A 13,346-nucleotide genomic window follows, 5' to 3' on the forward strand; every position below is an offset into this window, starting at 1 on the left:
AGGCAATAGTAGCATGTTCTCATTGACTTCATACTGAGAATTTGTTTCTGTGCAGATGGTTTGAGCTTGCAGCCCAGCATGGCTGAACTTCAGAAGTGCTTTCTATTAAATAAATAAGTACATTTTGGTTAAAAGCATTTCACTTACTGAACCATGGATAAGGGAGTAAAGTTTTAATTAGAAATTTAAAAATGAAATGTTTAGCCTTCAGCTATTTCAGTCCTATGTCACTACTTGGTCTGATGTACCTGCTCAAGCAGGTAGTAAGTTCAAACTGATACAATGCAATCCCCCTTTTAGTAAGATAGACTGAAGAAAATGGGTGATAGACAATGTTAAGACTAGTATGAAATTAATGGACAAGTTAACCCTGAGCATATCTATTCCTCTGTGTCCTGGCACACAGAACCAATACACAGATGTGAAATCAAAGTTAAACAAAATTCATGTTATATATTGAATCAGGAGCATGAACAACTAATAATTCCACACATGTGTGGCTAGCGATGACTGAATTTATTTGAAATGCTATAATGCACATAGTAGCAGGAAACCATTCCTTTTCCCCAAACTACTAAAATAGATAAAAATTGTGCCCTTCTACAGTTTCCCTTAATTTAAATAGGTTATGCATTGAAGCTTCAGGTAGAATTTGCAAAGGGTATACTCGTATCCAGGACTATGTTATATTTTGATTGCAGTTTGCAACACCTGGAAACCAACTACTAGCACTCCAAGGACAAACGGAACATATTAATTTGTAAAGAAACTGTATAATCTTATATGTACACTTTACCTGGAATATATAATTTGGAACCGATTCCAGCTATGCAGCTCTATATTTAATGCATCAAAATGTTCCTGCCTGTAAGCATTTGCTGCATGAGTCATAAAACAGTCATAGAAAATATTGAAAAATTGCCTTCTTAAAAAAAATATACCCTCACTTGTTTATTCTGTTTCTTAACAGATTTGTGGAGCTGGCACCTCAATACTATTTTAGTAATCTGCCTGCCAGTGAGAGCAAGGCTATTCTGCAGGAAGAAATCAATCATTTATCACCCATTTCAACAACAGGCAAGGAAGAAAAAACAAACAGCAAAGATAAAGAATATAAAAAATATCCTGAAACACCTGCCGAACAGCAATGCATTATTCAATAAGTTTGCTATCCCAAACTGTGTTGAAGTATATAACCTCTATGTACAATATATTCCCAACACCAGCTTTTATATGACATGAGAAATGATTTTAAAACAGAACAAAATCGCAGGAGTTTTTTGTTATTATCTTTGGCAACACAGAAACAACCTACAGTTAGTTAGAAAAGTGTTCAACAATTATTAAATGATTACTGTTTTGAGGGGTTTTTTTATTGCACTTGTAATCACTGATGTTTCAAAATGGCAGTTCTCTGCCAATAAGAACAAGTTGTGTAGGTGATGTATTTTATGAGAATACAAAGGAGATCCTGAAATAATGCAGAATTGGTATGGAAAATTTCTAGACACCACTGTAAAGTCGAATAACTTTTACAGGGTGACTTCACAAAACCGTTAGCTCAGAGAGTGGTTCAGACAGAAAGATATTCTTTGAGTTTATCCATGATGGCATTCATCCTGTCAGCAGGGATTACCATCACAGTTCGTAAAGGTTTCATGGGTACATCTTCAAAAGACCATCTGCCTCCCAAACATGAGTCGCTTTCCTCTTCTACTGAGTAACTGAACTTCAGAAGCGATTTCTAAAACAAAATAAGCAAACTCGTTAAAAGTATTTGAATTGCCGTATTTCTGCTTCCTTTTAAAAAAGAATTAAGAATACGTATATAACTTACACTGTCTGCAAAGAAAGGCCAGGTAAAGTCATTTTAATAAGACACAGTGGTAACCGAAAATTCAATGTCCTGTTATGGAACTTGGTATGCAATGTGTCATAAACTTGCATACCAAATTTAGACTTGCTTGAATGCTTCTACATAGTATGCAGAGATAAATGCTGAAAAAGGTCACTGCACACCCTAGAGGAGACTCTGGAAACATATAATGAACCAGTAGGCTGAACCAAGGGAAAATAGCATCATGTTAAGATGTAGCCTTGGACAACTCTTTATTTTTCAGATAATTCCCATATTCTGTTTTAAAAGCACATGGTATGCCTACCTGATCATGCAAATAAATAGGATGTATGTAAATTATATTATTTTTTCATGATGTCACTCAATTTTAAAGTGTTCTAAACCACATTTTAGTTTTCAGACAGTATTATGGCAAGGACTGATACAATGTTATGAGAAGTTTGAAAACATGAGAAATCAATATATAAATGTACAGATATGATGGCAACCCCTGAAAACTGGAACATACAAAGGAAACTGCATCTTCAAATCTCTCTACAAGCAGGACTAATTATTATTTTTTTAAAAATCAGGCATTGCAATTGTCTTTATCTTTTATGTATCGACTGCCTTTCCATTTACATCACGCTCAAAGCAGTTTACAGCAATGTACAATATGGCCATGAACTTATTATGTCTGGTCTGCTTGAATATAACTGCAGTGCTAGGCTAGGCTAATCTGGGATATGCCTGGGGAGAAGAGTATCTTGTATAAACAACAGATTGAACTATTGAATGTGTGTACAAGTGCTTCCGGCGGGGCTAAAAGAATATTATCTGAAATCTGGCAGATCATCAGGCAATTAATGAAAAACACTACACCCTGTATTAAGTCAAGTGGGACACTGCATGCAAATAATGAGGAAGTTTAAAAGGGTAGGGAGAGGATGGGGCAGGGAAGCATTACAAAAAAAAAAAAAAGCCCACTAGCTGCCACCCCTTAAATCAACACAGGCAAGATTTGCACACAGAAATATCCCTGACAGCAGATTGCAGCACCCAAGCTATACTTCTACTAGCCAGACACAAGCCCTTGTGACTAGGGTTGGCAAAACCAAATTCATCCCCCATTCAGCCCCAAGGACAGCTTCAATGCAGGCCATTCCGAGCAAAGCTGCTGCTGTAGTAGTGGTCGCAATTGAGCTGACTCCATTGAATCAGGATGCATGAACTGGGGTGCAAGAGCAATGGAGATCTTTCGTCTTTGTTTTCCCTGCCCCCTTTCCATCTATGCTGAACAATTGCCTTGACCACGTTCAATAGCTGCTACACGCTAGAAAGAAAAACAGCCTCAAATCTTTTAGGTTCCCCGGCATACATCAAAATACACCAAAAAAGTTGAGCAACAACAACGAAGTCTCACCTCATAAAAGAATTCTTCCTCAGCATTTGAAAACATCAGTTCTTCTTTCTGGTGGCTGCTGCTTCCCTTTTTTCTGATATTACTCTTCTTATTAGTAAAAGTTTTGCTAATTAGAAGATAGAAGTAGCATTTTCCACAAGGTTTGTTTGTTTTTTGAGCTTCAATTAGTTCTTTCCTAGAAATAAACACATATTTACACCAAAAATTTCTTCATGCTTCAGTCAAACCTATGCACAACTGCAGGAAAGATCAATCGGAAAACACTTCTATTGCGTCCAGACCTCACTCAAGAGAGTCACATATTTTCAGCCCAATCCACAAATAAAGATGCCTGCTTTGCCACAACAGTGCTTTCTCATGTGCCAAGACAATCCTCAGAAGTGTGCATAAACACACTGTTCCACCATCCCTTAAGAGGTGAGTGAAAACATTCTGAGCAACAAATGCTCCTGCTGTTCTTAGAATATAAAAGGAAACTTTAGGATTATGCATCTTTTTCTCCTTCCTTCTTCTTCACACTGCCTCTCTTCAATCTCACTCCACAGCAAAAAAGCTGTTTCGTTGAAACTGAAGACTTTTCCTTCATGAGCCGTGCAGACCTATGGTCCCCCAGGAGAATTCATAATCTGCTTAGGGGAATAATTGTGAAATTAAATATTTCTGTTCCACTCTTTTTACATGTAAGGGCATTAAGGAAGATCACCTAATGCTCCAGAAGCAAAGCTGGTGGTTACTGGGCAAAACACTGGCCTAGTTCACCCAACATGCTAAGACAAATTCTAGCTTAGCTAGATCACAAATGCCTGGAGAGAGGTTTGCAGCAACTACTAAGCAAGGTTTGATTTAGTATATGGCCCAAACTGTGGTGAAGCTCTCTCTACACGAACCAAAGCTGTGGGCACTTCAGTTCTATAAACCATAGCTTATTGGACCAGGAATATGTCTGTACTACACTCCTTGCTCCCAGTTTTTATGAATATTTAATATTCCTTAAATCCAGTGTTCTGTGATGTCTGAATCAGGAAACTGGTGTAACAACAACAAACAAGGTCATGAAACCAGGGGGAAAGAGCAAATTATTCTACTGCCAGAACTATTTAAAATCTTTACAAACAACTAAAGATTCTTCTCTGAATTCTTGGCATCAGCTTTGCTAAAACTGCTTACTGATCTCTGATTATGCATCTCACTTATCAGCCTTAATTCTTAAAATAAATATCCAGAGTTTAGTCAAAAGTTCAGAAATTTAAACAAATTTCTGTAACCAATCTGCCAGGAACAGAAACCACTATAATAAAAGATAAATGGTTAGAATGTAGCTGTTTTTAGTGAGTGTTCTCCAAGCGACAGCACAACTCTCAAAACAATTCACAGAACACATTTGTCTGGATCCAATATATTGCAGAGTAATTCTAAGTGGCTTTTTTCATCCCTTACAAAGTGCTTTCACATATGAGTAAAACTCACCTATACACAATATGTGAAATATTGAATGTTTGCACCAAAGGCCACTTTAAGAGATCAATACTAAAAATGTTGGTTTCTGCTTCTCGGGGGACCTTTTTCTTCCCACTCTACACATTTCCATTTAAATAAGATTTCAGAGGTCATCCGAGGATAAAAAAAAAAAATTCTGTTCAAAAATGGTTTTGGAAAAGCTCTTACTGCAGTTGCTGGTGCATGGGCAGAGCGATCTGGGGAGGTACATTAATGAATCTTTCACTTAGTAGGAAGCCCACAGGCTTGGTGGTGTCACTTAGGAGCTTATCCAGCTGTTCAACCATACTCTGTTCACAGTTCTTCTCACACTGGCTTAAAACCAGCTCTTTAATTTGTTCAGCACATTCGGTACCCTAGGAATCAAAGGATAGATTTTCTTTGCATTACAGAATAATTATTTACATAAGGCAACTTGAAAAGAGAGCTTCTGGGCATTGTTTTACAGGACTCTGGGAAATTTCTTGCTGTGACTTTTAATGATTTGTAGGAATTTCTTTTTAGATTATTTAATCAACGCTCAAACGAATGCATGTAGGGGAGCTTTAATTTGGAAAGGATGACAAAAACGGTAACCAAGCATTAGCATTCCACTCTTGCTTAGGGCCACAGAGCCAGCCACATGACTAAAAGAATACTTTATAAAATTATATGAAGTACTCAGCATAAATGGCCTAATAAAGCAAATGAAAGTGATAAATCAATGCATTAAAACATTGGGTTATAATTTTGTTCAAGCAATGCAAACAACAGGAAACTACAACTGGATCCTACTGAGTTTTTAAATGTTTATTGAGGAACACCATTCTAGTACCAACATGATCTTTCCTTACAGAAATAATCTTCAATTAAACAATTATTTCCACAGCTCTTAAGTATGACTGCACTCATCCAGAAAGAGACTGAACAGATATTAGGTGATATCCAATGTTAAATCCATTTATTTCAGTGAATCTATTCCAAGTATGACTTAGTTTGCTATTGCCTACTAGCACCATCGGTGACGTTCTAAAACAGTGTAATGGCTCATGCAGGTCTTATTGCAAAGCCAAATTAAAGTCAACCACTGGGATTATGTTTGTTGATTTTGCACTTTTATTCTTTTCACTTTTCCTATTTGCATATGTTCCACTTCGTTAGTTTCCGGGGGTGTAAATATCTATATTAATCTAACATCCTTCAAAGGCTTCTTAAAGTTGCATAAATTATTTTTTAAAAATATATATATTGTCATTTCAATATTTAAATAACCTGGATAGTCACACAGCCAGACACATGAAGTGTCACGTCAAATTGATCCCTCCAAAAGTTTTCACATGCCATTTCAACAGACACCTAGACTCTCTTAATTCTTTTCATTCATGCAGGAAGAGAGCACAGAAGGTGAAATAATGTTTCCATAATTTTCATACCAGAAAAATTACTCACTTTCCTTAACATTACATTACATTTCCTTAACATTACTACAAATGGTATTAGGGGTCATTGGCAGTACCCCCACAAGTTTTAAAACCTGTTTAAAAACCTGTTTTGTTTACACAAAACTTACTAACATGGTCAACGCAACCTCAACTGCATCTGCACATTTTTGCAAGCAACGTACACCTTCACTTCAGCAGATGGCTAGACTTAATGGCAACTCTTAATTAAGAAGCTTTGGGTGATCACATTTCTCTATTTACAGAAAGATCTTTGCAAAATGCGTGGTTGAGGGTTGCTGCAAAACGTCCAGGACGCAATGTCACTGGCCTCCTTCAAAAGAATCAAAAGATGTGGCGATAGGCTTTAATGTTGAATTATTTATGTGAAGGAGGCTTGCCCATTACACACGACCTGTGAAATGTTCATCAAGCCACTCTCACATTGCTTTGTGCTGTATGAGAATGTTACAATTAATGAACCATTAGGGATGTTCAGAGGAAGACATCCAACAAGGCAATATATGCCATCCAAACCCACATAATCTGGCATAAAATTATGGCTGCTTTGTCTCAGCAGCTCAAAACATAGGTAGATGGTGGTTGAAAAATTAACACATTTATAGCCTGCTAGATAGAATATAGCAACTGATAATTTCACTATTGTGTTGCTCCTTGGGAGATTCGCTAAGAAAACCTGGCTCCTATCAACAAATAGAAGAAAAAGAAACGAGCCTTAAATTCCCCCAGAGTTCCTGGCTCATGAATCCAAAAGTGTCAACAGCACTGTTTTTGTTTTTTCAAGAAGATCTGACACTTGTAAATTATGTATCAAAGGAAAAAAGGAAAATTCTTATTATTTTGTCAATGTATAATAGTGCAACAATCTCAGACCAGAATTCCCTCCCTGAGATTGGTCTTTATTACATTTATTGATTTATTAAATGAAATGAAAGGTAGTGTTGACATCTGTGACCACATGCAAATGCATGATCAAATGGTAGCCAATGGTGGTTTTTCCAATCTAGCAGACATTGCCTACCCTAAGTTCAACAACCCATACTGGCACCAGCACTCCAGGACCCAAGTCTACAATTTATCAAACCCTGAGTTGAGTTTTGATACACAGAGCCAGCTTGCTTAGAACTTTAAGAAAAGCAGCCTCACAACTGCTTGGCAACAAGTGAAGGCAAAAGTGTCATGTCTGCAATCAAAATGACGACAGAAAGTTACAGCAATTATTTGTTTATTTGAACTGTTTTACCTATCCAATTCATGCAGCTGTGAAATGTGGTGATTGTGCACAGGGTGCTTGAGAATTATGGACAGCAGACCCACAACTTACACATGATTTACTTATGCAATTCCAGTTTTGTGTGGGCAGTGGGAAAATAAATAAATTAATGGAGAGCCTGGGGGGGGCAGTTGAAAGGGGCTGTTTAAGATCCTGCGAGATCTTGCAAAGAGCCCATGAGATCTTGCATGACGTTCCTAGAGCCCAGCAAAACAAGGCACTTTCCACGTCAGGTTTTCTAGTGAAGAAAGAGTTTTAAAGCCACCTTGCTTACCAGACTCTGGGAACATCGCACAAGGCTCTGTAAGGCTACCACGAGATCTCTTGGGTGCCTCCTACAACCTTCCAGAAGCCTTGCACAACCTTCCCACAGCCCGGTAAGGTAAGGCTAGTCACGTGTGGGCTGTTCCAGGGGTCTTCCTACCTTTGCACAAGTTTACCTTTATGTACAAATGCCTGGAACGTAACCCAAAGTATGTTGCAGGCCTATTGTACTATAGTTGCAAGTTCTGAGATATATTATTGTTAAAGATAATTCAAAGCTTATGAGTATTGGACCGTTATACTTGTGGAACAGTTTTAATTATGCTATATGTATGCTGATTACAAATTATGTTTAAAAATGTGGCCACAATTAGATCCCACACCCCACCTGTGAAGGTTTTTGTACTTAATATTGTGAGGTATTGCTGACCTCAATGAATTGCGTGCAACTATACTGAACAAGAAATGTTCTCAATGAAGGCTTCCTCCACTCCCTTTTCTTGGAAAGGGTGTGATGTTTAATCATTTCCAGATGTTTCTATTTGCATTGATTGTGTTCATTCTGATGCCAGACAGAAAGAAAACATGACTATATGAAATAAAAAAGGGAAAAGGATGGATAACACTGAGGTGCCAAAATATTCAAATTTAGTTGACAGGCAGATTATCATCATAGTTAAATACAAAGTAGTATTACTGACCTTCCTTTCAGTTAAGTTCAGCAGGCTTATGAAGCCAAAAACCTCATCAGGATCATCATCATCATCACTTTCCTCTAAAAGTTCTGCTTGCTATTAAACAGAAAACAAAGGAGAAAATACAACCAAATGCATGTTCTCTATTAAGTCTTTCTGCAAACATCAGTCAAGAAGAGAATGTCTATGTGTGTGTGTGTGTGTGTGTGTGTGTGTGTGTGTGTATGAGAAAAAAACCTATTAAACACAAAGCGGCTTACTTCAGAGTAGGCAATCGTAGAATTGGGCTGTATGTCGTCCTTGTAGCACATTTTTTGAAAGAACAAATTTTAATAAATAACTTTTCTATTAGAACCGTGCCATTATATCCACCTCAACACTGTGACCTATTTGTTCCATAGTTCCAGCAGCTAGATAAATGTCTATCTGAAATGATAAAACTGCGTCTAGATTCTTTAACTATCAAGGATCAGAGACTTGCAATCATACCAGAATTTTGCTAGAATTTCCCAGCTGATCACTGACATTCCAGCTATTCTGTATTCCATCCCTCTGCATGACCATATGGTAGCACAAGCAGACCAGTGGGCCACCTTCCCAGAATAAGTGGACACAGAAACATAAACCAAAGGTCGCTGAGAGTAAAAACTGATGGCAATTTAGTTCCCAAGGTAAAATGTCCCAATCTAAGTCCGTTGATTTTAGGAATGTTTCAGAGACTTGGCAGCAGTATTGTAGATGTGCTGTTCTCTTGTGCCACAACTTCTGGCCAATGGGTTTTGGGGGTTTTTTTGTGACGGTTTACCAGGGAAAAATGGAAACTAGCATAACAGGCAGTGTTATAAGAAACATATGCAGTACATTTTTCTGTGACTGTTGCAAGCACTTATTGGGCATGACCAGCAACAAATAATAACTACTCCATGCCCAAAGTGTGGCCAGAATAAGTATCTCAAAAAGTTCATATTTTCAGTATTAAAAGTAAGGGTGCAATCTGTAGGGTAGGCTCTGCTCTGGATCCCATCAATGGTGGCGGTATGACCAGTAGCCCATTAAAAACATGTGCAAGAATAATTTCTCTTTCTGTAATGCCCTGCATTCAAATTCTTTTGTTTTTATTTTGCCAAGATTAGATGCTGTTTGTAGTCTACTGGAATTTATACCGGATGAGGACGAGCAGGTATTTAGGGAAAAGATGCAAACTAGCTTTTTGCCCCCTAGAGATATGTGTTTTTATCCCTTACTTTTGTTTATCAATAATCACCATGCTCCTAGTGCTGGATCAAAAGTACTGCTACCATAGCAGTAAGCGGAAAGTCCATTTTGTTGCTTGCTTAAATAATTGTCGATATGCATTATTTACTCCTGGACCATGTGTGCTGTAGACAGGTGCCCTGAAAGAAGCATGTATGTTTCAGCCCCAAATGTCATATTAACCAAGGATCAATATATCTTGTTAACCATCAACAGATTTATTCCATAAAATGTCATAAATTAAGATGGGTTTAGATCACTTACCTTAATAACACTCCCAATGTGATTTTGTTGTATCAATATATCAGTCAGATCAGCTGTACTAACAGGAGCCTTTAGAAACAGCTGGAAGGGAAAGAGTGGTGCAGGGTTTTAGTAGGAAAACACTTTCTGGATCACTTATTAAGATTCATATTGCTTTGTGGACTCAGATTTGCCAGCCACAACTTTTAGTGTTCTATCCCTGAAAGCTAGAAACAGCCATAGACTGAATTTCCATGAAAACTAACATTAGGCTAGCATTCTAGGACCAAAACAAATTTATTTTAGTACAATTCGTTTAGGTTCACCCTATTTAGGCATCTGATCCTACACACACTTATCTGGGAATAAGTACCATTTGAATCAATGGGACTTACTTCTGAGCAGTCATATAGGATTGTGTTGTAAACCCCTCTTCTCAGTGAGCGTATTCATATTCTTCTTCCGTTCATATATTTTCAGTGCCACAATGTAACTTTTTATACCAGCCTCCACGTTATAGGCTACAACGCCAGTCAACTTGAGCCACAATGGCCAACGATCAGAGATTATGAGAACTTTATTCCAAAGCATCCAGAGGACACCAGGTTAGAGAAGACTAGCCCTGCTGTCATATGAATTTATTATATCAGAATTGTGGCATGATCTTCAGTTCTGAAGTGGGTGGGGGTGGAAATCAATTTAGGAATCAGAAAAAAATGAAGTTTCCAGCTATACAGTGAGGTTCAAACTTGTTAGCATCTGTCTGTCTTGAGACACAATGGAGTGCATGTTAAAGGCATTTTTTAACCCTGCGCTTGGGATTCTCCATGTCTTTTTCTTTACAGAATGCAATAGCTGGGTCCCTGATCTGAACCACTTCCACCTGCTCACAAACAAGCAGAGCAGCTTCACGGGCAAATAGAGCAGTGTGGGAGAAAAGAGTTAATCCCCTCCTTCAGCATCCCCCCCCCCCGGCTAGTTTACAAAATAAAGATGTTGGATTCCTGAGCATGGAATTCAAACATGCTTTTGAGATAAATGTTCAGTCTGACCCTGAAATATTGCAAAACTGGGATACTGCAAACGATTAGAGTGTGAAGATGCTTCAGAATGCAACAGAACAACTTATGTGAGTTCTGCAATAGTTTAGGGACTCATGAACTCAAGTCAGTTATACTAATTCGCATTATCATTTATTCATGGCATTTGTGTTCTTTCTCTTCATTCCATTTTCACATAAAAAGCTACAAATGTCACAAATTGAAACATACATACCTGTTGCAGTAATTTCTTTATTCCATTCTTATCATTATCAGATATTGAATGAGCTTCAAATTCAATATTTACTTCCTGTAAATAAACACAAAAGACAATCACAAGGTGTTTGCAATGAAATACTGACCTCAAAAGAAGTTAAGAGGGCGGCGGGGGAAACTGGATGCATCCAATCTTAGAAGTACTAAAGATTTACCTGATACAGATGCTTACCATGTACAAGTGGCAATCTGTAGTATCTATTACATTACTCAAAATGAGGTGTGGGGAGGGTGGACAATGATCAGTAACATCCCCTCTCCTTGTGCAACGAACTGTCTCATTTAGTTTAAGGCTACATCCTCACAAAGTAACCCTAGAAATGTGTATACAGTGGTATCTCGAGTTACAAATGCCTCAGGTTACAAACACTTCAGGTTACAAACTCCACTAACCTATAAGAGTTACCTCAAGTTGAGAACTTTGCCCCAGGATGAGAACGGAAATTGTGTGCCAGTGGTGCAGCAGGAGCAAGAGGCCCCATTAGCGAAAGCACGCCTCTAGTTAAGAACAGTTTCAGGTTAAGAACGGACCTCTGGAACGAATTAAGTTCATAACTAGAGGTACCACTGTAATTTACATTTAGCATGCTCCTCTGAACATACAGGTATCTATGGACCCAGTTAAATGCAGCATTGAAAATTTTTTCAAGGCCAACTTAAATGTATGTAATAAAGGGACAAGGCATATGTCAACTGGAACAGAGTTCCAGTTTTGGGGCCACCATGGAGAAGATCCTGCCTGTTTTTTAAGGTATCCTAACCAATCTTACCAGCAGGCACTCAAAGACAGCCCCTGAAGCAGATCCCCCTACTTCTGCTGTCCCATGAAAGAAAGAGCACAACAGTGTCAGTGTGCTAGTTGCACTACTCTCAAGAGTGACCTGCTATGCCTACTTCAGACTTTGTGCTGGCCCGAAGCAATCAGAAGTTTCTTGTCCCAACAGGCTTTTCAGAAATGACTGCTTTTCATTAAGGGGCTGGTGGTGCCATGCTGTTCTTATTGCAATTATTTAAACAGATTTTATACAGGCATATAGCATATCATTGCTTTTTTCCTATGCTTTTTGTGGTTCTTGTTTTTATCTGGAGGCTGCCTGGAGTCCCATCCACGAAAAAAGCTGCGTATAAAAAAAAAGTAATCGTCGTCATCATCATCATGTCAACTGGACAAAAGCTGCTTTAACACCAACCTATTCTTGCACTCTTAGTTGCAAAAGCTGACCTGCACTTTCAGCTGGTAACCTAGCACATACAGTGGTACCTCAGGTTACATATGCTTCAGATTACATACGCTTCAGGTTACAGACTCCGCTAACCCAGAAATATTGCTTCAGGTTAAGAACTTTGCTTCAGGATGAGAACAGAAATCGCGCAGTGGCGCGGTGGCAGCGGGAGGCCCCATTAGCTAAAGTGGTGCTTCAGGTTAAGAACAGTTTCAGGTTACGAAACTCCGGAACGAATTAAGTACTTAACCTGAGGTACCACTGTACTCAGAGAACCGCAATCAATCAATAAATCACTCTCTCTCTGAAGTTACTTCATACGGTCTTAGGATGAGCCCTGGCCCTTAAAAAACACAGCACTGAGCCCTGCCCTCCCATGCAGCCCCCCTTGCCTCTACAACAGGGACGAGGAACCTTTGGTTTCCAGCCCCCTCGACGGATGAGGCAGGTGGGGGATATAAAGAGCCCCACAGACAGGTCGGAGGGTCGCCGGTGGTCGTCTCCCCCACGCCCACCCCCACTCCTGGAGGTGGGGACTGTTGCAAGAGAAGCGCGCAAGAAACACCGCCGACGCCATGGGTCCCAACCGGCGACCCTGAGGCGCAGAGGGGCCTTCGCGGCGGCAGAAGCTACTCCCAAAGCCACGGCGACGGGAGAGGAACGAACCCCGGCCGCTCTTTTACCTGGTTAAGCTCTTCCTCCTCGTCGTCGTCATCATCACTGTCTTCCTCGCTCCCCGGCTCCTCCGAGGAGTCGTCCTCCGTGTCGCCGCCGCCTTCCTCCTCCCGGCACTCGGGCGGCCCTACCGCTCGCCTCCGCTTAGCCCGAGAGGCCATGCTGCCGAGCTCTCCTCCCCTCCTTTGTGCGCCTGCGCCCGCGAGC

The 13,346-nt window shown here is 39.5% G+C and overlaps 2 protein-coding genes across 2 annotated transcripts in view; one reads left to right on the forward strand and one right to left on the reverse strand.

The window, feature by feature from the left end:
- DHX32 (DEAH-box helicase 32 (putative)) overlaps positions 1–1,487 on the forward strand; it is a 25,269-nt gene extending 23,782 nt beyond the window's left edge. The window contains exon 12 of the mRNA XM_053388920.1: positions 971–1,487. Coding sequence (XP_053244895.1) covers positions 971–1,163 — 193 coding nt within the window. The 3' untranslated portion in view covers positions 1,164–1,487. The remainder of the gene's footprint in view (positions 1–970) is intronic.
- BCCIP (BRCA2 and CDKN1A interacting protein) lies at positions 159–13,318 on the reverse strand. The gene is made up of 7 exons (XM_053388926.1): positions 13,148–13,318; positions 11,201–11,275; positions 9,947–10,027; positions 8,435–8,524; positions 4,926–5,113; positions 3,261–3,435; positions 159–1,744 (listed from the first exon to the last, which is right to left on the reverse strand). Exons 1-7 carry the CDS (start codon positions 13,298–13,300, stop codon positions 1,574–1,576), a joined length of 933 nt encoding a protein of 310 aa, XP_053244901.1. The 5' UTR covers positions 13,301–13,318; the 3' UTR covers positions 159–1,573.
- Positions 13,319–13,346: the final 28 nt, after the last annotated feature.

This window comes from Podarcis raffonei, chromosome 5 (genome assembly GCF_027172205.1).
Source record: "Podarcis raffonei isolate rPodRaf1 chromosome 5, rPodRaf1.pri, whole genome shotgun sequence".
Lineage (NCBI taxonomy): Eukaryota > Metazoa > Chordata > Lepidosauria > Squamata > Lacertidae > Podarcis > Podarcis raffonei.

What these genes read in the sequence shown, in the direction of transcription:
- BCCIP (XM_053388926.1), bottom strand. Translation starts at nt 13,300, where the DNA reads ATGGCCTCTCGGGCTAAGCGGAGGCGAGCGGTAGGGCCGCCCGAGTGC. An exon ending in TGAACTTAACTGAAAGGAAG is followed by an intron (nt 5,114 to 8,434) that starts GTCAGTAATACT and finishes TTTGATTCCTAG; the next exon opens with GGTACCGAATGTGCTGAACA. An exon ending in AGGAAGAATTCTTTTATGAG is followed by an intron (nt 1,745 to 3,260) that starts GTGAGACTTCGT and finishes ATTTTGTTTTAG; the next exon opens with AAATCGCTTCTGAAGTTCAG.